The 22,756-nt window shown below is 46.2% G+C and overlaps 1 protein-coding gene across 1 annotated transcript in view; it reads left to right on the forward strand.

Moving 5' to 3' along the window:
* Positions 1 to 22,756, forward strand: part of LOC139678559 (connector enhancer of kinase suppressor of ras 2-like) — a 150,676-nt gene that overhangs the window by 86,665 nt on the left and 41,255 nt on the right. Inside the window, exons 8-14 of the mRNA XM_071569454.1 lie at positions 2,421 to 2,489; positions 11,996 to 12,142; positions 16,040 to 16,173; positions 16,701 to 16,888; positions 18,483 to 18,573; position 19,537; positions 19,720 to 19,965. Coding sequence (XP_071425555.1) covers positions 2,421 to 2,489; positions 11,996 to 12,142; positions 16,040 to 16,173; positions 16,701 to 16,888; positions 18,483 to 18,573; position 19,537; positions 19,720 to 19,965 — 876 coding nt within the window. The remainder of the gene's footprint in view (positions 1 to 2,420; positions 2,490 to 11,995; positions 12,143 to 16,039; positions 16,174 to 16,700; positions 16,889 to 18,482; positions 18,574 to 19,536; positions 19,538 to 19,719; positions 19,966 to 22,756) is intronic.

A 22,756-nucleotide genomic window follows, 5' to 3' on the forward strand; every position in this document is an offset into this window, starting at 1 on the left:
GCCAATGTGGGGCCAAAGCCCCCCCAGCTGAGTGTGACCCACCCCAGGGGGCTGAGCAGTGACAGGAGCAAGGACAGAGCTCCTGAACATCCTCCTTGGGGCTCAAGGGGCAGCTCAGCATTACAAACGTGAACAGATAAATTGCCTTCAACTGCTGCAGTGTAATTAGTGGGACAGGCTCCTTAATGAAGCTCTTCTGGTTTCCATCGAGGCTTTAGTGCCAGTGCTGTGGCTCAGGCTCAGCACTGGGTGATGCCAGGCAGGTCTGACAGAGCTGGCAGTGAGTGATGCCCTGCTGGCACCCCAGGGGTGTGAAATGGGCACTGTGCAGGTGGCCAGGGATGGAAATCCTGCCTGGCCCACAGGGGGGAACGTCATGGCTCATGTTTTGTTCTGCTTGATTTCCATACATTGAATAGTATTCATGGTATGGGGGTTTTCAGCCTGGTGGTTTGTGTGTCACAATTTGGGGAGACAATTGGAATGCAAATTAAACTTAACATTTGTTTGCTTGTTGAGATTGTCACCACTGGCAGCATTTAGAAGTCTGAAAATAACTGTATGTGCATCATGGGTCCTGGAAATGATGAATGATCCATCTTGATTATGTTGGACAGATTCTGTTCACAGAGTGAATTACTCATGCTGTAATTAATCCACTTTTTTACTGTAATTCTAATTGATTTCAGAAATATAATGCAGTTGGTAGGGAAAATATTTATCTATGTATAATTGAAATTCACAGGAGGACTTACTAAAATGCCAGCCACTAAAATTTTTGTTTTTATTGTGAATATCAGAACTTTGATACCACACCACCAGAAGTTGTTGCTTTTTTGTTGTTGCTGGGAGTGTAATCACAGGGGCAGATGAACAGCTTCAAACACCTGTAAGTTGTGGTGTTTCAGTAAATTGATTTTTCATTCCTTTTGAAGGGATAATTGACCTCAGAGCTGGTGTTTAATTAGCTCAGCCTCAGCCAAGCCAGGAAAGGAGCTAAAAAGAGAAAGGTCTTTGCTTTTCCAGCTCATGTCAGCTGAGGCTGAACATCATGAGTGGTGGTGTTGGCTGCAGTTTCCTGCTCCCCTTTGTCACCATTTAAAGCACAGGTTTGTCCTGATGCTGAATTCTGGAAATATTTCTGTGCCATGTTTAGCCTTGTGCAAAAGAGCAAACTCTGTAAGTTCCCTCTGACAGGAGCAGGTGACTCTGAGCCAGGCAGGTCCTCACATCACCCTGTGAAACCTGCAGGTTTGTTCCTGCTCCTTGAGGTGCGGCAGGGACAGGTGGCAGCACCCCCAGGTTGGGTCCTGCTCCCTGAGGTGCAGCAGGGACAGGTGGCAGCACCCACAGGTTGGGTCCTGGTCCTGCTCCCTGAGGTGCGGCAGGGACAGGTGGCAGCACCCACAGGTTTGTTCCTGCTCCCTGAGGTGCAGCAGGGACAGGTGGCAGCACCCACAGGTTTGGGTCCTGCTCCCTGAGGTGCAGCAGGGACAGGTGGCAGCACCCACAGGTTTGTTCCTGCTCCTTGAGGTGCAGCAGGGACAGGTGGCAGCACCCACAGGTTGGGTCCTGCTCCTTGAGGTGCGGCAGGGACAGGTGGCAGCACCCACAGGTTTGGGTCCTGCTCCCTGAGGTGCAGCAGGGACAGGTGGCAGCACCCACAGGTTGGGTCCTGCTCCCTGAGGTGCAGCAGGGACAGGTGGCAGCACCCCCAGGTTGGGTCCTGCTCCCTGAGGTGCAGCAGGGACAGGTGGCAGCACCCACAGGTTGGGTCCTGCTCCCTGAGGTGCAGCAGGGACAGGTGGCAGCACCCACAGGTTGGGTCCTGGTTCTGCTCCCTGAGGTGCAGCAGGGACAGGTGGCAGCACCCACAGATTGGGTCCTGCTCCCTGAGGTGCAGCAGGGACAGGTGGCAGCACCCCCAGGTTGGGTCCTGCTCCCTGAGGTGCAGCAGGGACAGGTGGCAGCACCCCCAGGTTGGGTCCTGCTCCCTGAGGTGCAGCAGGGACAGGTGGCAGCACCCACAGGTTGGGTCCTGGTTCTGCTCCCTGAGGTGCAGCAGGGACAGGTGGCAGCACCCCCAGGTTGGGTCCTGCTCCCTGAGGTGCAGCAGGGACAGGTGGCAGCACCCACAGGTTTGTTTCTGCTCCCTGAGGTGCAGCAGGGACAGGTGGCAGCACCCACAGGTTTGGGTCCTGGTCCTGCTCCCTGAGGTGCAGCAGGGACAGGTGGCAGCACCCACAGGTTTGTTCCTGCTCCCTGAGGTACAGCAGGGACAGGTGGCAGCACCCACAGGTTTGGGTCCTGCTCCCTGAGGTGCAGCAGGGACAGGTGGCAGCACCCACAGGTTGGGTCCTGCTCCTGCCTTCCCCCTCCACACTCTCCAGGTGAGGTTAATCCTTCTCTCTTGTCCTCAGTCTCCTGCTGACCAGTGCAAGAAGATCCACGCTGGTGATGAGGTGATCCAGGTCAACCACCAGACTGTGGTGAGTGCTTTGGAAATTCTGCCTGCAGGTTTTGCCTCTCCCCACTACTAATAATGTAATAATTCTTCTTGGAATTCAACTTTGCTCAACTACATTATTATTTATGTCTTTTAAACCTCATCTCCATGGCTTATGCTTAGTAAGAACAGGCACAAGTTGAGGCCATTGGCAGCCCAGAAGGATTAACAGATTTCCATTCCAGCTGCTGTTCAGTCAGAGCCATCCTGTAAGGAGCTCCCAGAGTGTTTCTGAGTTCTTCCCCTTCTCCTCATGCACATTCCAGCTGGTTGCCCTTCCCCTGTCCCCCAGGATGCTGCACTCTGGTCAATGCAGGGCTCACACTGGTGATGCAGAGGGGCTGGGACACCTCTGTGGAGGGGAAACGGGACAATGATGAAAGGGTTGACAGAAATGGGTCAGTTTTGGGGCTGTGCTCTCTTGCAAGGAGATTTGTTGTTAAGACACACATAAGCACCTCTGTGCAGAAGTGTCTGCTGAGCCTCAGCTATTGCAATATATGATTTAAATATGTTTAAACATGCCCATTGCTGTATTTCTTTCCCAGCTGTGAGCTGTACTGTGTGCTGCAGGGAGAGAAAAGGAAATTTATTAATTTATTAATAATTTGTTATTTTTTTAGATTAAAGTATTGGTGATTGAGCTCCAAAAGCCAACCGGGGTGCCTGTGTGAGAGTCTCATCCCAGGCTGAATGATTCTATTTTTCTCCCTGGTTTGTGATGTCCCAAACTGCTCCTTAGAACTGATGTTGGTTCCAGAGTTCATGATTGCTGGAAAAAATGCAGGCACATTTTGTCCTGTTCTGTACTAAGTCATAGGAACTGATTCTCTAAGAAAGTAATAACTGTGTTGCAGAGGAGTGGGAGCAGTGAGCTGGAACTGCAGGTGAAAGGACCACCAGAGTTTGTTATTTCTCAGGCATGAGCAGCATTGAGGCAACGACCATTGTGGCAATGACCAGGAGAACTTCCTGAGGAACTTCTAATTCAGCTCTTCAGCTGAATCCCATCTCCAGACACAGCAGCTGCACCATTGAGAAATCCCTTTCTCTCTGTCACTTGTGTGAAGTGGAAATAGGAACGTCTGACTATTAAAATCTTATGATTAGAGAGCAAATATTTTGCCTTGAAAAGAAGTATAACTTATTCATTTATACTTAAATGTTAATGGAACACACGGCTCTTCTCTGTGTGAGGGAGCTCCTGGGAGCTGGCAGAGTTACAGGCTGAAATATGTGTTGGACTGGCTTTCTCCATCAAACACCCTCTTCAAGTGACAGAGATGATTTAATCTCCACTCCCAAGGGTGAATCCCCACATTGACTGCTCAGGAATTGGGGTTTGGGACACTGACGGGCTCAGGGTGGTTGATCTTTGTAATCCCTTTCCAGCCAAGGACACAACACCAGCAGCTGAGCCAAGTGGCATAAAATACTCTGCTTTCTAAAAGCCCCATAGTATATTAATTATTCATTCTGAAGATTTTAACCAGCTAAGGAAGAGATAAGTGACACAGAGTGTCTTTGGGAAATTTATTCTTCCTTTGGAATGGGTGGGAAGGTCTCACTCTGTGTTCACTGGGACTTGGGGCAGACAGACAGTGATGCTGAGGGTTTGTCTGTTCCACAGCAGGGATTGGAACTGTTAATATTTTAAATATTTAAACACCCCTCAGATCTCAGATCTCCAAGTGTGTCCTTCAGGTCCCTCCTGGCTCACCTTGCTGCAAACTCCACTTAGCTGTGTTCCTCCTTCACCCAGGTTACCCCCCTGTGAGGATCAATATTATGCTTATAATTAGCATTATTTCCATTAGTGGACTGGAATCATTCAAAGGCAACAGCTCATTAAATTTCCACATAATCAATATTTTAATATTAGCCAGACCAGCTCATAGAAAGAGGTGAAAACCACTTGTAATTAATGACTGGGGGCTCAGCTGAGTCAGAGAACTTGCATATCTTTGGTGATTCTCTCCTTCCCGGAGCAGATTTTCTCTCTGTTGTCCTAACAAAGACATTGTTCTAATATTGATGTTTCTTTGCCATTTTGGCAGCCCATCAAACACAAACCCCATCCAAGACAATGTGTTGAAAGAACCTGTTGTGCAGGTGATCAGACAGAGCCATTTTTATTGCCACAGTGAAAATCCTTCCCTGGGCAGGGACATTCTGGATCCCTTTTGGCAGATTCCAGTCCCACAGCTGGCACCATTGAAGCCGAGTTTGACTGAACTAGGCCAGTGGATTTTCTGGATAAATTCATATTCACTCATTTAACATGATCCTTTCAGTTTTAAAACTTCCATTGATGTTCCCACAACCTGTAATAAATTGTTCCGGTAGTTAATTATTCTCATTGCTGAGGGAAGAAGAGTCATTTTATTTGTAGTCTATATTTGCCTGGCACAAGCTTCCAGTCCTTTGATCTTGATATATTTTTATCCATTAAATTGCAGGAGAGCAGGTTTCTCTTTTAGGTATTCTCAGGATGCAATCAAATTAGCTCATCCCTTTTTTTAGGCAGCTGGATAATTTGAGCACTTCCAGTTTGTCATCCTGATGCAGGACCCTCCTCAACAACCTCTTGGAAACAAATCCTGGACATTTTTAGCCCAGGGCTACAGAGCTGAGAGGGGAAGGGTTTGCTCCTGGTGAATAAAATCCTGTGCGTTTTTAACCCAGGGGAAGGGTTTGCTCCTGGCCAGGGCAGGACTCTGGTGCTGAAGGGGTGAAAATGGGACTCCATGGCCTGGGGCTGTGCCAGGGAGGGTCAGGGTGGATCTCAGGAGAAGGTTCTTCCCCCAGAGGGTGGTGGGCACTGCCCAGGCTCCCCAGGGCAGTGGGCACAGCCCCAAGGCTGCCAGAGCTCCAGGAGGGTTTGGACAGTGGGACAGGGGCAGGGTGGGATTGTTGGGGTGTCTGGACAGGGCAGGAGTTGGGCTGATGATGATCCCTGTGGGTTCCTTCCAGCTCAGGATGTTCCATGACACATTTCTGTGGCTATTCCCAACTGGCTGTTCACTCTTAAGAGGCTCGAGTTCCTTTCTCATCCACACATGGGCAACAGTGAAACCCAGAGGACAATTTTAGCTTCTTTTCCTTTAAACCCCCTTTCATTTCAGCTCTACTTTGACTCCTTCCCTCAGGAGGTGCATTTTAAGAGAAGTGTAACCATGTGTTTGGAGGAGTGAGCTTTGCAAGGGAAGAGTAGACTTGGAGTGTCCCTTTGTTCATTGGAATGAGCACAGATCCCACATTCCTGAGCCTGGAGATGCTTCCCTGGGATGCTCACAGTGCCAGCCCCACTGGAGGTGTGGAGTGAAGCACTTGGGCATTGATGCCACCAGAGCATTTGGGCTGTGCATTTCAAAATTAATTCTATTAACTCCAGTTGATACATTCATTTTATATAAAGCATCATCTGTGGTAAGAAAGATCAATCACATGGTTAGGAGGTAGCTGTGCTCATGCTCTTAAAAATATTAACAAAAAAAAGGACTTTTTAAAGTTTTGCTTTACTTTTCAAGTGGCTTCTCGGTGCAGTTGAGAGTTAAAAACAATTCAGAAGTATCAAAGAAAAGCTGCCTCCAAATTATATAATGCAACAACTGAAAGAGTTAGAAATAAAAGACTTCCTATGTGGAATCTGCTCCGACCAAGGAACACTCTGTAATACAATTATAAAGATCAAAGAAAAAATAATAGTTCTTTAAGCAAGAAATTAATTAAATCAGGCGATTCACCACTGGCTGTTGAGATCATTTAATCATTATCCAATTTCCTTATTTGCTTTTCTGCTTGTTCTTCTTGCTTATAAGGTTTTAATAAAACAGCCTAAGAAACTTATTTAAAAGTGAGTTCTCCATCCTAAATTCCTGCCTCCCTAATTCCTTGTTTTCCCTGGCATTGGTTCTGTCAGTGCCTTGTGGATTTTTGTTTCCTCTCTGATAAAATCACACCAAGTGCTGAAGATGCCACTGTGGCATTTCTTTGTTTGCAAAGTGGACAATTGCACCTCCTGTTCCTTGGGTGGGATATTTTCTGCTGCTTAGTTCAAACAGGAAATTTGATATTTTTATTTTTTTTCCCAGCAGAACTTTATGAAAATTAAATTGTGTTCATGTTCCACTTGGGGTAATTTTCAGACAACAGGAACACTGAAAATCCAAACAAATATTGGTTTGGCTGCCTGACCATCTGTAAAATATTTGGTCTTCTTTAGAAAGGTTTTCTGTATTTCTTTATAGAACAGTGCTTGGCAAACCAGGGAAAAACTGACTTTTCTTTGTCTTTTTTGTTTCTGAGGGTTGGGATTTGAAGGTTATTTCACAGGACAGAGAGCAATAATAATGCTCTTAGTAATTCCTGTTCAAAGGTAGATGATATTTGGGAGGAACTGGCCAGACTCCAGGAGCAGAATGTGGTAATTAATCCCAACCCAACCGAGCCCCAGAGAGCTGATGGGACTGACAATGGCAAAGATGAACTTGGAATTAATCAGGAACAGGTTTCCAGGAGAAACTCAGCTTTCATCTTATTGTCTGGACATTGGAAATATCTTGTCTGAAATGGTGTGTGATCTCAGGTCATTCACAGTCCTCAAAGGTGTTCACTTAGATATGAGCAGGGAAAAAATGTAGTGGATAAAAATGTGTCACCTCTCACAGGAAGAGAAATTATTGCAGGATTTCAGTTTGGGTGACACAGCCAGGGAGGTCTGACAGACCCTCCCTCCCAACAGAGACTGTAAAGAGCAGGAGGAGAAATAACTCTTTGAGGTATAAACACTGTGCAAGAGCAAACAGCTGTAGGAATATCTGCAGTAAATCTGTTGTGTTCCGTGTTTCTCAGGCTCTCTTTAAATAGCTGCTGGTTTTGGCTGCAACAGGTGCCTGTTGCCACGTGGTGAGGTGGTTTTGGGGGGTGAATGCCCTGCCCTCAGTTCTGGGAAGGTCAGAGAGGGTGGGGACAGACCCTTCAGCTGGGTCTGCTGCAGTGGGGCAATGGCTTTGTCCCCAAAGAGGGGAGATTTGGACCAGATACCAGGAAGGAATCCTGTCCTGGGAGAGTGGGCAGCCCTGGCACAGGAGCCCAGAGAAGCTGTGGCTGTCCCATACCTGAAAGTGTCCCAGGCCAGGTTGGACAGGGCTTGGAGCACCCTGGGCTGGTGGGAGGTGTCCCTGCCATGGCAGGGGTGGGGCTGGATGGGCTTTAAATGTCCCTTCCAACCCAGAATATTCTGTGATTCTGAATACCTGATCCAGCAGCCCTTTTATACCATTCATTGTCAAAGTACATCCTTGAAATTAAGTGTGTCACAATGAAATTATTTCAGCCCTAATTTATTGGTGTTAAGGCAGTTATTGGATTAATACCCTCTTTGCCTGGGGGTTATTTGTGAATTTGAGTCCTTACAGAGCTCCTTTGGGTGGAGGTGGGTCTGAGTGCAGTGCCAGGTCCCACCATCTGTGTCTCAGCTCACCGGGGGCTGAGAGACACAAACAGCAAAAAGGACAAAAGATGTCACGAGAATTCCAGCTCCTTTCCCCCAAGATGTCCTTCTGTTCCCAAATCAAGGGCCACATGTTCCTTATTTTCCAAAAGCTTTAGTAAAGCAAGTCCTGGTACATCTTTCTGCTGCTTGGGCTCTTGCTGTGCTGCTCCATCAGTTAATGGAAATAACTGGGTAAGATAATGGGGCACATTCGGGTTTGCATCCTCAGTGATTGTGGGGAATGTTAATGAGGGTGAATCAGCTACAGGTGTTAATGAGGAGCTTCCCCTTCAGAGCCCCAGAACAGCCTTGTGATCTTCCAGCACATTTCTGGCTAATAATAATTTCTGATTTCCATGTTAATCAAACCAGTTGCCTTGATTAATTCCCTAATGATACAACGTGAATTACAGCCTGAAGCCACGGCAGGATGACAGTCTGTTTCCTTCACAAAGAGTTGAGTTTGCTCAAGCTGCTGGTTTGAGGGGGGTTAATGCAAATAAGAAAAGAGGTCAGATTTTGGAGGTTTGAGTAAATATCCAGATGGCTTTGCTCATGGATTTGAGGAGTCTGGAGGGGAAACATCTGTCCTGGTCCCTGGGAGGGGTTAGTGCACTCAGAGCAGAATTCCCTGTTTTCAGGTGCTGAGCAATGGAACATGCTCTGAGTATTTAGAAAACATTCTGCACAATTGATTTCCAGATTAATTTTCTGTTCTGTCAGTCCTTGCTCTGTGTGTGTCCACGCCAGGTGACAGGAGGGCTGGCAGGTGACACAGGCAGTGGAACAGGGTTTTTCCTCAGGCTTTTTGGGTGTCTGTGACATCAGGAATTGCTGATATCAGTTTGGTTTTCCTACAAATCCACAGTGAGTCATCACTGGCCAGGCAGAATTTATTGGAAAAAAAAAAAAGGAGAAAAGGTGCCTGTGCAGCATGAACAGAGTCAGGGTTTGTAAAAATGCTGAAATCCCTCATATTCCAAACCCCATCCATGGAAATCCAGACCTTCTGAAGCAGAAGGAACCAAATCATTGTAGAGGAACCTAAAGGAGATATTGGAGAACCAGGAAACATGAGTTTATTGTTGGGTAATTAATGCAAGTTATGATTTCTGAACATGTTAGGTTTGCAGTCCCAGCTACAGAATTAGCAGGTTTAGGTACATGAAATGATCAGGTTTAGGGACACAAGATGATCAGGTTTAGGGACACAAGATGATCTGGTTTAGGTACATGAAATGATCAGGTTTAGGTACATAAAATGATCAGGTTTAGGGACACAAGATGATCTGATTTAGGTACATGAAATGATCAGGTTCAGGTACATAAAATGATCAGGTTTAGGGACACAAAATGATCAGGTTTAGGGACACAAAATTATCAGGTTTGGTTATACAAAATTACCACAACCTTGTGGACTTTTCTGGTTAAGAAATGTACTATTGTTGGGGTTCATATTTTTGGAACTATTATTTTAAAAGTTTTCTCTGAGAAAACTAACAAATCCTTTCATGTAGACAGAAGCACACTGGGGTTGTTTTTTTTCCCTAAAGCTCTTCTTTCCACACTGAAGTTGTACAAGCAAATGATAATTAATGATTAGAGCAATCCTAAGAGAAAAGCAGCAACATTTGAAACTTCTGACCATTTTCAGTGAGTTCTTTTGCATTCTTCTCCTTTCCTGTCATATTTAGCATCTAAATTAGCACCCAGTTTTGTTTATGCAGGAAAATTAAAAAAAGTATCTCATTAGTCTATTTTTTCTTCCTTAGTCTAATTGTAATATTAATTTTCATTACTGAAATATCTTAACTTGTCTGGTAGAATCTGATTGACTGAAGGTTTGTGCTAGAAAGCTTAAAGGAGCAAAAAACCCTTTTGGTGAATGCACCAAAAGTTGGTGATGGGTTCAAAGAGTGAATCCTTAGGAGGAAATGTCAAAATCTGTCTCAAGGACTGGTTTTCAACTCAGATTTTTAATCCACTGTAATGGCTTCTTTTTTTCCAAAGATATTTTTAGTAATACAATTAATAATAATGTGTCCAAATCCCTGAGAGCTTTTTATCATCACCCACTAGTAATGAGTGCAGACTCTTCTCCAATAGATCTTGGGGTTTAATGGTTTGGTCATGAAGGGTCTCATTGGAAGAATTTATCGTGAACTTAATTATTTATCATCCTTTTCTAAAAGGAGCTCATGGAACTCTAAAGATTTCTGCAATGTGAAAATTACAGCACTTTATAAAAACCAGAAAGAGTTCCTTCTTATTTCTATAATTGAGTAAAAGAAAAAAATATCTATAAAATATCTGTTCTTTTGCCAACACAGCACCAACTGGAGGAGAGTCTGGGATTCCACACTGCATTTGTTGGGCTGCTCCCTGTTTCCAGTCTCTGCTGCTTCCTGGTTTCCTCTGGCCAGGGCATTTTTAGGAAGTTTTCAATAGCAGAGCAGCATTAAAAAGAGCCTAGAACTTTAACAATGCTGTTTGGAACGATGGCACATGTGGCAGTCCCACCAGAGGGGGGTTCCCTGCCAGGTCCTGGCTCTGGCAGAGCTTTGCAGGCTCTGCCCCAACTCTCTGCAGCCTCAGGAGAGGAGTTACACTAAAATCCTCCTGAGTTTCCTTTATTCCCTTCACCCTTAACCAGATATTATATTCCTCCAGGAGGAAGTGGTTGGGAGCTACACTTGATCTCACATGGGGATGTGCAGACACTGCTTTGTTTCTGAGCACATCAATATTTTATTTTCTTGGGGTTTAATAGCAGTGGGAATGCAGATTTTAGGCAGGAGGGTAATTATATGATGGACTTGTTAATTTGAGTAAAAAGAATGTTACAGTGAGCCCTGAGAAGTCCAAGACATTCAAAAGCACAGCAAATATAACAACATTCCCTGCACATATTTGTGCAGCTCCTGCTCTTGGATTCCCTGAGGATTTCCCTCCAAAATGTTCCCTTTGAGGCAGCTCAGTTGGGGCTCAGGGAGGTGTGTCAGACTCAGCATTGCAGTCCCTGCTCACCCAGGGCTGGAGACCTGGGATGGTCCCAACATCTCTCGTGACCTGGGATGGTCCCAGCATCCCTCGTGACCTGGGGTGGTCCCAACATCCCTCATGACCTGGGATGGTCCCGACATCCCTCATGACCTGGGATGGTCCCCACATCCCTCGTGACCTGGGATGGTCCCCACATCCCTCATGACCTGGGATGGTCCCCACATCCCTCATGACCTGGGAAGGTCCCAACATCCCTCGTGACCTGGGATGGTCCCCACATCCCTCGTGACCTGGGATGGTCCCAACATCCCTCATGACCTGGGGTGGTCCCAACGTCCCTCGTGACCTGGGATGGTCCCAACATCCCTGGCAGGGCTTTGCTCTGCCCATTTATTACCCCTGTGAGAACCTGCCTTGGCTGGGACAGAAAAGGGAGGGGGGGAAAGAAAAACCCTAAAAATATTTTTTCTGTTTTCATGTGTATTTAATTCATGGTAAATTAATATCAAAATGATCAAGAAGATTAAGGAGTGTCTCTAGGTAGTTTTTTTTCCTTCCAATACCAGTGATGTCCTTTCTATGGCTCTGTTTGCAATTTGTAGGGGCCTGGGGACTCAGTTGTGTCCAGGGCTGTGTAGATAAATCAATAAATGACCATTTAGCTCCACTTGGGATCCTACACCTGTCACAGACTTGTCACAGACATTGTCATAACATGACTTCTAGTCCTCAGCTTTTGAATTAAAATATTCAGTAGTCTCACAAATTATGAAAAGGGAAACAGTGTTCACTTCTGCCTTATTTTATTAAGAGAGCAGAAAAATAATAAAACTTCAGCTTTAGCAGCACCATTTGATCCCAACAGGAGAAATCAGAGTTTCTAAAACCTGCTGTGTGTGCAGGAGAGGCTGTAACAGCCCTTCCATAGTTCCTTCCCACCTCAGGTGGAATGAAAAGCTTTCCAACCTCCCTCTGGAATTCTCCCCCAGGTTGGCTGGCAGCTGAAGAACCTGGTGAATGCTCTGTGGGAAGACCCCAATGGAGTGATCCTGACCCTGAAGAAGCGTCCCCAGAACACGTTGGTGTCTGCCCCTGCCCTGCTGAAGAACGTGAGGTGGAAGCCCCTGGCACTGCAGGTAGGGAAAGCCCAAATCCACAGGGAATTCTGGGACTTCTCCTCACAGGGGCAGGAACAGGAGCCTGCCCCAAACCCCTCTGCATCAGGTGCTGAGATAAATCTGGGTGCAGTGCTGTGTCCCCAAGGTGGTTTGTGACATTGGGAGCCACAGGAACTCCTGGAAGGAAAGAATATTCCCTGATAACATTGGGAAGAGCAAAGTTCAGAAGCTGCTTTGGCAGAGGCAGCAGTGCCTCCCTGTTTCCATAATTTCATCCTGTCAAACCTCCTTGTTTTATAACCAAGAGTGTCAGATTTATTGATTTCAGGGGAGTTCTGTGTCTGCTTCTCACCCCTCATCAGGTGGCACTTTGGGCAGCAAACCTCTGGTGTTTCCTGGGTACTGCTTGAAATCCTGTTGATCCCAACACAAGGCAATTGTGAACATCATCCTTGGTCTTTCCTACAACACGTGGGAGGACTGGCTGGCACTGCCTGGCACTGCCTGGCACTGACTGGCACTGACTGGCACCCTGAGCTCAAACATCTCTGGTGAAGGGGGACTTTTTCAGTGACTCAGGGACTGTTCCTGCCTCTCACTGCTGCCAAACATCACCTCCACCATCTGGAAGTTTCTCACAGCTGTTTTGTTGGGATCACACAATGCTTGAATGTGCTTCTGGATGGTGTCCCAATTAATGAAACCAAACAAACCCCTCAGACCTATCCAGGCAGATTTCCTCCCTGCCTGGCAATTCCTAAATCTTTCATTCCTCCAAGTGCCTAAATCCCATGCAATGGCTTCACCTCAGGGGGGTGTACAATCCTTGCAGGACTTGTCAGGAATGCTGCCACTGGGATTTAGGGACACTTTTCCCCTCCCTGTGCTGCCTGTGGGGGAGAGGAACGGGGCACTGGGACACCCAGGGGGTGTTTCTGTCACAGTGCTGCAGGAAAAACATCCTTTGCTGTGCCAGGATGATGATGATGCATCAACTTGGGAACCTCATCTGGAGCCTCGAGGGGCAGCCAGATGGAAGTTGCTTCCATAGAGACCCTCCCTTCACATTCCTGCATTACAGACCCATCATTCCCAAGCAGAACCAGTGCTGGAAGCTGTAAAAGGAGCATCTCCTGTGAAGGTGGCCCAGTGTTGGCCACAGAAAATGCCAACCCTTGTGGGGGGAGGCAGAAAAGTGAATGGGCACTGAGCTGTTTTGGTGCAATTTCCTCCATTCTGGTCTCGTGGTGTGTCCTCTCCTGGTGCCCCAGATTGCAGGAGCCCCTGAGGATCCACATTCTGTGTCATCCTTCCTGGGATGGATTCCTTCTGTACCAGAGAACAGTGTGCTGAGGGATTGAAAGAAAAATAGAAATACTTTAGGAATTAAAACCAGCATTGCCAGTGCTGCTTCTTAAGAGTAGAATTTGGAATAAGATGCTGCAAACCAACTTTAGGTCTGTTATTCCTCCTGCCACGGAAAGAGGCTCAAGTGTTGGGACCTGGACCCGTTTCAGGGCGCAGGTTTTGGGGTTTGCCTGTTCCCTCCAGCTCTCACCTGGACCTGTGTTATTAATTATTGTCAGTAATGACTTGGAAGCAGCAGGATGGGGTTTCAAGATGCTCCTGAAGCCTGTGCTTCCTGGACAGCTGACACAACAGCTTGTTGCTGCTGGAAGCGCTGAGCTCACTTCCCTCTCCTCTTGGCTCACCACGGCCTCACCTTTGCTGAATTTGGCACCTTTTTAGCCCCTCCAGATCAGTGCAATTTGTTGAATTGGTAGAGAGGATTCTGGGTTTATTTATTTGGGTTTTTTCTGGAGTTTTCTGCCACTGATGGCTGAAATTGGCCCTCGCAGAACAGACGCTGTGGGAGGTTTGTACTGACACAGAAGGAGGATGGGAGTGCCCAGGAAAGAATAATCTGTAGGGAAATATCTCAGTGAAGGCAGATCAAAAGTACCAACAATTCAGCAAAGGTCAGACTGTGGCAGCAGAGGAGAGTGTCCTGTTTCATGGTGTGTGCAAACATGGATCCACACTCATGGCTCTGCATTGGTATTTTCTGTGTCTCTGTAGAGCAGTTTTTCCATTCTGACACAGTGCTTGCAAAAAACAAAAGCAGGACATAAGTAGGGAAGGCACAAAGGAAATAGGATTTAAGGACTTGAAAGTCAAAGGCCAGGAATAATGTTTGTTACCACAGGTTGGGGTACAGCAGAAATTCTTAACTAAAAGTTGTCACGTTTCTCATTGTTGCTTAAGGCACTTAGAGATGTTAGGAATGTTTTCTCCACAATAATCATGTTTAAAATTACACCACGGAGTTAATGGATGAATTATTGATGACACAGAATCTGTGACTCCTCATAAGAATCCTGCCTTGGTGTTGTTGCAGAATCCCTTTGCTGTGTTTTCCCTTGATGTTTAATTACCAGCAGCAAAGGGGCAGCTCTGCCAAGTTCTGTGCCACGTTGTCTTTCATGAGCCACATCAGTGACACCCTTTGCTCCTTTTGTCTCGAGTTTCCTCACATGATCTTAAAGGACTACTTGAATTTTTAACCTCTGTGATTATCTTCCCACTTAAGAAAAAAAGGTTCTTTCATCTACAACAGCAAATACTGCTCTGGGTTTGGAGTGAGCACTCCAGTCACTGCATTCACATCAAATGCACTTCTTGGATATTTCCCTTTTTATTTGCAGTAATTTTCCAATTGGAATAATCCTTCCTGTCACAGCTCCTTGATCCAGAGCAGTGTTTGTTATGTAGCCTGAGACACAGACTCTGGCAGGTGATGTGAGTCACAGCTCGTGTCAGTAGTGACAGTTTCCTAATTATTTTTATGTGTTACAAAATCCACGTTGTGCTCTGCAGCTTTCTGAGCAGCTGCAGAAGAATTTCTGCCCTGATTTCAGGCTTTGGAAATCATGAGATAAGGTGAGATTTTTACAAAACTATTGGGAATAATGTGGCTGTCTCCTAACCAAACAGTTGGATTATCCCACGAAAATCATTGCAGTGTTTATTCCTAGAAGGTGGAAAGCCTTTAGTTGGAAAAAGGTTCTAACTGGTCTCTGTGGCTTTCACCCAAATTGTAGGTCCCTGTTTCCCTTGCACCTGTGCAAAACTGGCTGTATCTATTAAAGCACAGTTACATAAATAAAAGTATTTTCTATTTCTTGAATATGAACACAGGACGTACCTTGGCTGGAAAATATTCTTTGTTTATGTCTTGATATCCTGCACAGAGTATTTGGTTGTAGCCCCTCTGGTCCTTGTAGACCATTGACTTGAACTTCTCTGGGACTTTGAATCAAAAAAAGGTGTTTAATTGCATGTGAAATTTTAAAGACAGGACCCCCCCACTTCATGAGGATTTCCAAAATTGATGCTGCTCACATTTGTTGCTCAGGTTGGTTCCACAGCACCTGTGTTTGTGTCACTGCTGGGCAAAGCAACTGATGTGAATTCTGTTTTCTTTGAAAAATCAGGGTGTTCTGGCCTGGTTAGCAAAGAATCTTCCACTGAAAGCAACATTAGCATTTCATTCCATGCAAGTTTTCCAGACTTCTGTAATTAATTTTTGTATTAATGGCAGCTAATGAGTATGTCCTTCCTCCCAATATAATTGATTTTGTGCTTTGGTTAAAAATCATACTTTGACTGAGTCTCAGACTTTCCCATGAGATGGGTTTGAAATTAATTTAATGGTCTTTTATCAGTTTCTTTCCCAACTCATCTTGAGGTCTTTGGTAAAAAGTGTTTCACTAAACATCCTTCTGGAAGAAACTTTGGGAATCCAAAAATTTGGGCAGTCTGAAAAAAGGGGTCAGGATTCCTAAACTGTGCAGATGGACTTGGTTGTTGTTTGCAGCCCAGGAAACATTTATTTAATCTGTTTTTTTTCTCCAGCCTGTGATTCCAACCAGCCCAACCAGCAGCTCCACAACCCCAACAAGCACCATGGGCATGTCCTCCAAGGTGGACAACTCTGCTCTCCAGGATGTCTTCATTCTGTCCCCTATGTCAGGCCTTTATGGCCCCAGGTACGTCTGCCCTGACTCATCTAAGGCTTTGAAAAATGGACATTTATATTTTCATTTCATTGGATTCACCAAACCAAACAGCCCCACTGTCAAACTCAATATTTAATAAAATTGAGAGCTAGAAATACACTCAGCAGCAAATCATTGTTTTGAGTGACTTAATTTTCACTCAGATACAAACTGAGCAAAATCTGAGTTTAGTTCTGAGCAGAGGCAGCATTTAAAAAGTCTTTAATCATTTTTATTTACTTTTAGGTGTCCACTTGCATTTTACTCTCAAGCATTTCTGCAAAGGAAACTCTTGTCTGCTCAGATTAAAACAATTCCTTATGTTCCCCTTCAGATACCTGAAAACTCCTGAATATCTGAGTTTATCTTAAAAATGGAGCTTAATGATGATTTAATGCTGAATTCAACCACCTCAGTGGAAGTTCTCACAGAGCATTTCAGTGATAGGACGTTTTATTTGCAGTGCTTGGGAGAGACAGTTTGAATTTCTCCCTCATCTTCTGCTCTGCTGCTTTCAGGGATGAAGTTGGAATAATGTCTTGTGACGACATCAGCAAGTTTGGGAAGCCTGGGCTGAAGGGCTCCGAGTCTCCCAACTATTTCCTGGAGCACGAAGGTGGCAAATACTACACCCTGCTGGAGGGGGAAGGCCACGAGAGGGGCAGAGCCCCGGGGGTGAGGAGGAGGGAGAAGACCCCCACCCATGGTAGGCTGCACTCAGTTACCCTAATTAACCAAATTAATTTACCCTAATGAACCCAACTTACACCCTGCTGCTCCCACTGCAACCCCCCACGTGGCTGTCACTCCTTGTTGGACCTGTTGGCTCTGACACCAAAGTTTCTGTGCAGGAATAATTGGCAGAATTACACCCTGGTGGGGCAGGAGTGGGTGATTTAGACATTTGTGCTGCAGGACACACTGAAATGTTGGATGCCAATGAAGTTCCTGTTATTTGGACAGCCAGTTTCTTTATTTACCCATTAACCCTCCCAGGCTCCTGGGGATTATTCTCATTGCGTGTTCTGGGCTGTTGAACCTCAAAGAAGGGCTTGAAAAGACTCTTGGTGTGGAAGTGTCTTTGAGATGTCAGGCCCTCCAAAATTCTGGGCTCTCTGAAATGCATGAGGAGTTTCCTCTAGTAGCTAAAAAGAATGATGACTCAAAACTGTGTCAGCCTACAAATAATCCACACAAAGCACCTTGTCAATGTAATGAACCTGGTGGGATTGATAATGAGAACAAAGATGTGGCTCACATTTTTCTTTAATTCTCCTAAAACCCAAACAGCTGCAAACTAATTTTTAACAACGTGCTTGAGAGTTGAAGGAACACAGTGAGTTTCCCTGGCTTTCCAGGTCAGCCCCAGGGTCTGTAGGAAGTTCCCTGGGATCTGCTGCCCATGGACAAGCTCCAGGTCAGCCCCAGGGTCTGGAAGGAGTTCCCCTGGGATCTGCTGCCCATGGACAAGCTCCAGGTCAGCCCCAGGGTCTGTAGGGAGTTCCCCTGGGATCTGCTGCCCATGGACAAGCTCCAGGTCAGCCCCAGGGTCTGGAGGGAGTTCCCCTGGGATCTGCTGCCCATGGACAAGTTCCAGGTCAGACGCAGGGTCTGTAGGGAGTTCCCCTGGGATCTGCTGCCCATGGACAAGGTGCTGGTGCCCTCTGGGCAGGTCTGGTGCTCCTGCCCTGGTGCCACCAGTGCTCTCCTCACACTCCAGCAGGAAATGGCTGAGTCTCACCAGGGTCTCACAGCCACAGGGCCACCAAGTCCTGTTAATTAACCCCCAATGGCTGCATGTCCTTGGTTGTGGCTGTCACTCCCAAACTGTGCTCCCTGTTTTCCTTTCAAGCCAGTGGAATTCACTGTGCCTTGAAATGAGATCCCCTCACTGTTCCCTGTGGGCTCTCCAGGCCAGGTTTGACTGTCCCACTGCCACATCTGGGATGGTTTATCTGCATGAACAGCCTTCCTGGTTTCCACAAAGCAAGTTATTCCACCCAGAAACTGCTCCTCTCTTTGTGCCAAAAAGCACCTGTTTAATGAGTGAGCAGCAAAATAAATTGTTAAATTATTAAAAATGAACTTACAATGTGCTTTCCATTCAGGAGTGGCTTCCCCAGGTGAGTGGGACCTGCCTTGGGTGGTGTGGGGAGGGGAGAGCCCAGCACAGGTGGGTTCCCAGCAGCTCCACAAAGGGATGCTCTGGAGGCTCATCCCATGCCTGCAGGTTCCTGCCATCCCTGGATCTGCTGCCTTCTGCTTCTGGGGGTTAAAATGCCTTGTTCCTCTTGTCCCAGGAGACCTGAGGCCTGTGTCCATGCCCACAGAGTACAGCTGGATTGGGGACTCCAAGGAGCAGAACGTGTACAAGAGGGGCAGCAGAGGTGAGTATTTTTATTTTTCTGCTGTTCTCCAAGATTGGTTTCCTTTGGTGCTTAAAGAGCATCCCAGGAACCAAATCTGGTTTTTTGAGTGCAGGAAAAAAGAACCTGTTTACTGTCTGTGCTTTTGTATTTCTGTTTCTGAAAATGAACAGGTTTGTATTATAGGAGGAATTTAATTCTAGTTTTAAAAGATAAGCATGAAGGAGAAAAAGACTTCGAGGACTCTGAGGAGTTAATAGTAATCAGCTCTAAATCTTCACAGTTCTAGAAAACAGTAAGTGATGTTACAGATGTAACATCTTTTGAAGACACATTTTAATTAGCATGAATGAAAATTTGGAACAGGAATCAGCAATTGTGTTGTCAGTGTTCAAAGCAGCAGTTCCAATCACACAGACTGATCCAGTGGGAATTATCAGCTCTGCAAGAGCCATGGTGATAGCAAAGCTCCTCTTTTCCTTTATTTCCTCTGATAGAAACAATTAGGTAATTCAAAAGGATATTCATCAAATGCACAAACATATTTATAGTGACACCAATTGTTAAACATTCCTAAATATTGGGGTTTTTTCTGAATCTTTTAGGCTCAGTCTGGTGGCTGAGGGGAGTTCAACTTGACTCCTTAAAACGAGACAAAACCAAAGTTATTCTTGAAAATCAGTACAGGATCTTTTCCAATAATCTTCCATTCCAAGAGAAGATAAACCTCTTTGAGGCTCAAGCCTTTTCAGATTTATCCCAACCTGCTGCTTTCTGTTCAGCTCCTGTTTCACTGTTGCAGACAATCCTTTCCTCAGCCTGGCAGGTCCCTTTGGAGCTGAGCCCAAGTGCTGCACATCCCCTCCAGACCATTCTTGCAGCCTGTCAGGCTCCTTGGAATGGCCATCCTGGGCTCTGGGCTGTGCCAGAGCTGCTCCCTGCATGGCACAATTTGGGAATACCCTCTGGGCACACTCAGATGGCAAAGGGTTGTCAGCACACGTGGGACCAGCCCAGGGCAGTGCCCCCAATTCCCTTGACATTCACATGGTTCTTTCCACTTAAAAAGTCCCCAGTGATGATCTTTGGCCAACCAAAATGGTTCTCTGGGGGTGTCCTCTTACTAATGTTTCTCTTTGTCTTCTTTTCCCCTCCAACAACTGACTCTGAGAATTCCCTGCTGCGCTACCTGAGCGACGACAAGATCCTGGTGATCCAAGAGGAGCCTCTGGCGCAGAAGGACAACAAGAGGGACACAGGGAGGAGGTCCAGGAAAAAGGGCAAAGGGCCAGGCAGTGCCAGCTACCCCCTGAGCCCCTCAGTGCTCACAGGCACCAGGAACATGAGGCTGGAGCCTGCCCAGCAGGACGTGCTGAGCTTCAACCTGGCAGAGAACAACACAGTCCCACTGTACCATGTAAGTGCCTGAAAACACCTTTATTGCATAAACTGCGAGGGAACCACTCAGATGGTCTCCTGGCAGGATTGCTGCAGCTAAAGGGAGATGTTTATAGCCCAAGAAAGTTGCTCAATATCAGTATCATGATGATTTTCTCTTAAGAGTCAGGACAGAACAGAACAATCCAAGGCAAGGACGATGAGATGCTTTACTCAAATAGTGCCCTCAATCTCAGTCTCACTGAGTTCAGTTTCATTTAACTGTATTACCTCTGAAGGTTCACAAGGCTCCTACACTCAGCCTCTGATGATAATTCATTATAGATTACTTTATAAGCTTTTATGTTTCCATCTCAATCCCTGTGTCTCATAAAAACAGATGAACTTAATGGAGTTGCTGTTTATTTAAATGTATTTATTTAAATTGTGGGTTTAAATCTCCCTTACAGAGATTATCAGTATCAGAGTCAAAGCAAAGCATTTCAAACCCAGAGGGAAAAGCAGTAGCTCATTTCCTGGGATGAGTGAGAAATCACTCAGGATCATTGTGTGCATTCTGGCTGCAAAGAGAAAGGAATTGAAGTGTTTCTGGTTTCTGTAGCTGCAGACTGATTCTGTCTGGTTGCATCGATTGTGAAATCTTATATTTTGCATTTGTGCTGTACCAGAACAATGCCAGGAAAGCCTGAGCTGACCAGCTCAGACCCTCAGGTGGATCCTTGAGGAGCATTAGCCAAGAATGTATTTCCTTCCCCTTCTGTTCAGACACAATTCTCTAAACTCCAGTCCTCATTAATGTATGAACAGTTCCAAAGGTGTTTTACAGTACAAGGAAAATGAAGGGCAGTATAATGTTATGAAAGGTTCTTTTTAAAGAATAGCATCAGCAGTCTTCTGTTTTCCACATTCATTCAGTAATCAAGAATTTCCTAATCAGCCTGGAAAGCAAAGACTAGAACAGGGTTAATCCAGAACCATGGATGTCCTTGATTCCTACAAGCCCAGCAGTTTGCAGTGAGGAAAAGCAAGAGGGCACTTGGATTGTTGCTGGGGGTTGGTCATGAGCAACTTGGTTCCTTCAGGAGAGTTGTCACTCTGGAAAGTTTGACCTCTGGGTGCTGCTGCCCCAAGGAAGGGAAGGGACCTCTCTACCCCCCTGGGCCCCTTTTGCCCTGTCCAGAATGCAGAGTGAGAACATGCAGAGATTCTCCAAGTCAGAGCAAAGCAGCTCCTGTGTCTGCACAGGGCACACCAGTGTTTGTTTGAGAGAAACCCTTTGAGATGCAACAGGAACTCGGAGAAATGGTTGAGTTCCCTCCTGCAGTCACAGAGTGCATCCTGCCCCCAGTGTAACTTGTGCCCCAGCCCTGGGGAGGAGCTGTGGGGCTCAGCTGAGCTTTGGGCATCTCCTCTGTCTGTGGTGGCCCTGCCCTGGGCTCCAGCCCTGCAAAACCTGAGACAGGGGCTGGAATTCCATGGGGAATCCCTGCAGGGGTCAGGACTGATGGGTTTGCACTGCCCTGGGACAGGGGCTGGAATTCCATGGGGAACCCCTGCAGGGGTCAGGACTGATGGGTTTGCACTGCCCTGGGACAGGGGCTGGAATTCCATGGGGAACCCCTGCAGGGGTCAGGATTGATGGGTTTGCACTGGCCTGGGGTGACTCCTTCAGCCATCCAGCCTGGGACAGGCTGTTCCCTCTGCTGGCTGCCAAAGCTTTGGGCTCCCTTTGCTGCCTTAGAATGCTTTAAATTGGGAGTTTCATTAGGACACTTTGCAGCAAAGCAAATATGAGCTGCCTTTATCCAAACACATGCAGTGTTTTCATAAGTCATTTTGCTGTATTAGGGCATATTTAAATGATGATACCCTGCAGTCTCCAAACAAACCACCAATGAAAGTTGGCAAATGAAGCATTCATTAACCTGCTGCCTCTTCCTGGGTGAATTGCCATTTGCAGAACATCCTGGAGTCCTTGACTACAGAAAGCCACAACAAAGCTAAGCTGTGCTGTGTTGTATTATTTTAGCAAAGGAATTTAGGGCTTTTTTGTGTTATTTGGCCAGGATTCCAAAAAATGTGGTTTATGGGATATGTGGCCTAAAGCTAAATTTAACAGCTATTCAGGTTGATAGAGTTTGTTAATAAATATAAGCTCCAATTGATACTGTTGCTGTGATAATTGCAATATGTATCATGCAGAGGATGCACCACATACAAATATCTCTATTGCCACACTGGCACCTCCTCCTGCTGCTGCTGAAAGGTCAGTGACAGGAGCCACCTGGGACATTTGGGAGATTCCTCTGAGCCTCCCCAGCACTCCCTTGGTCCCTGTCCCTTCCCCCTCTCAGGCTCCCTCTCCTCCCCAGGAACAGGGATGGGATTTTGGAGGGAATGGACTGCTTTATCCTTTTAAAAAGTTTAAAAGTTTTTTTTAACTTTTGAAGCTCCACTACATCCTTTCACTCTCAACCCCCATCCCTTCCCTTCTGCTGTCCCTCTCTCACCCACCCTGAGCTGTCACAGTGTCCAGAATTACCCCAGAATTACCCACTCCAAGTGGATCCTCCTCTTCTGTCTCCTTCAATTTTCTCACCCGCCCTTTGGGTTTCCTCAGCAGCACTTTGAGTCCCTCTGAGCTGTGCAGAGATGCAGAGACATCAGATGGTTTCCTGTCTCTGTTATCTCTCCCCTCAACCAGAGGGAGGGGAGTGAAAACCTCAAAGGCTGCTCTCAGTTTTAGCTGAGCATAATAATTTTGAAAGTATATTCAGTGGCTGAAGCATCAGCTCAGTGAGGGAGAGAGA

This window comes from Pithys albifrons, chromosome 14 (genome assembly GCF_047495875.1).
Source record: "Pithys albifrons albifrons isolate INPA30051 chromosome 14, PitAlb_v1, whole genome shotgun sequence".
Taxonomy (NCBI): Eukaryota; Metazoa; Chordata; class Aves; order Passeriformes; family Thamnophilidae; genus Pithys; species Pithys albifrons.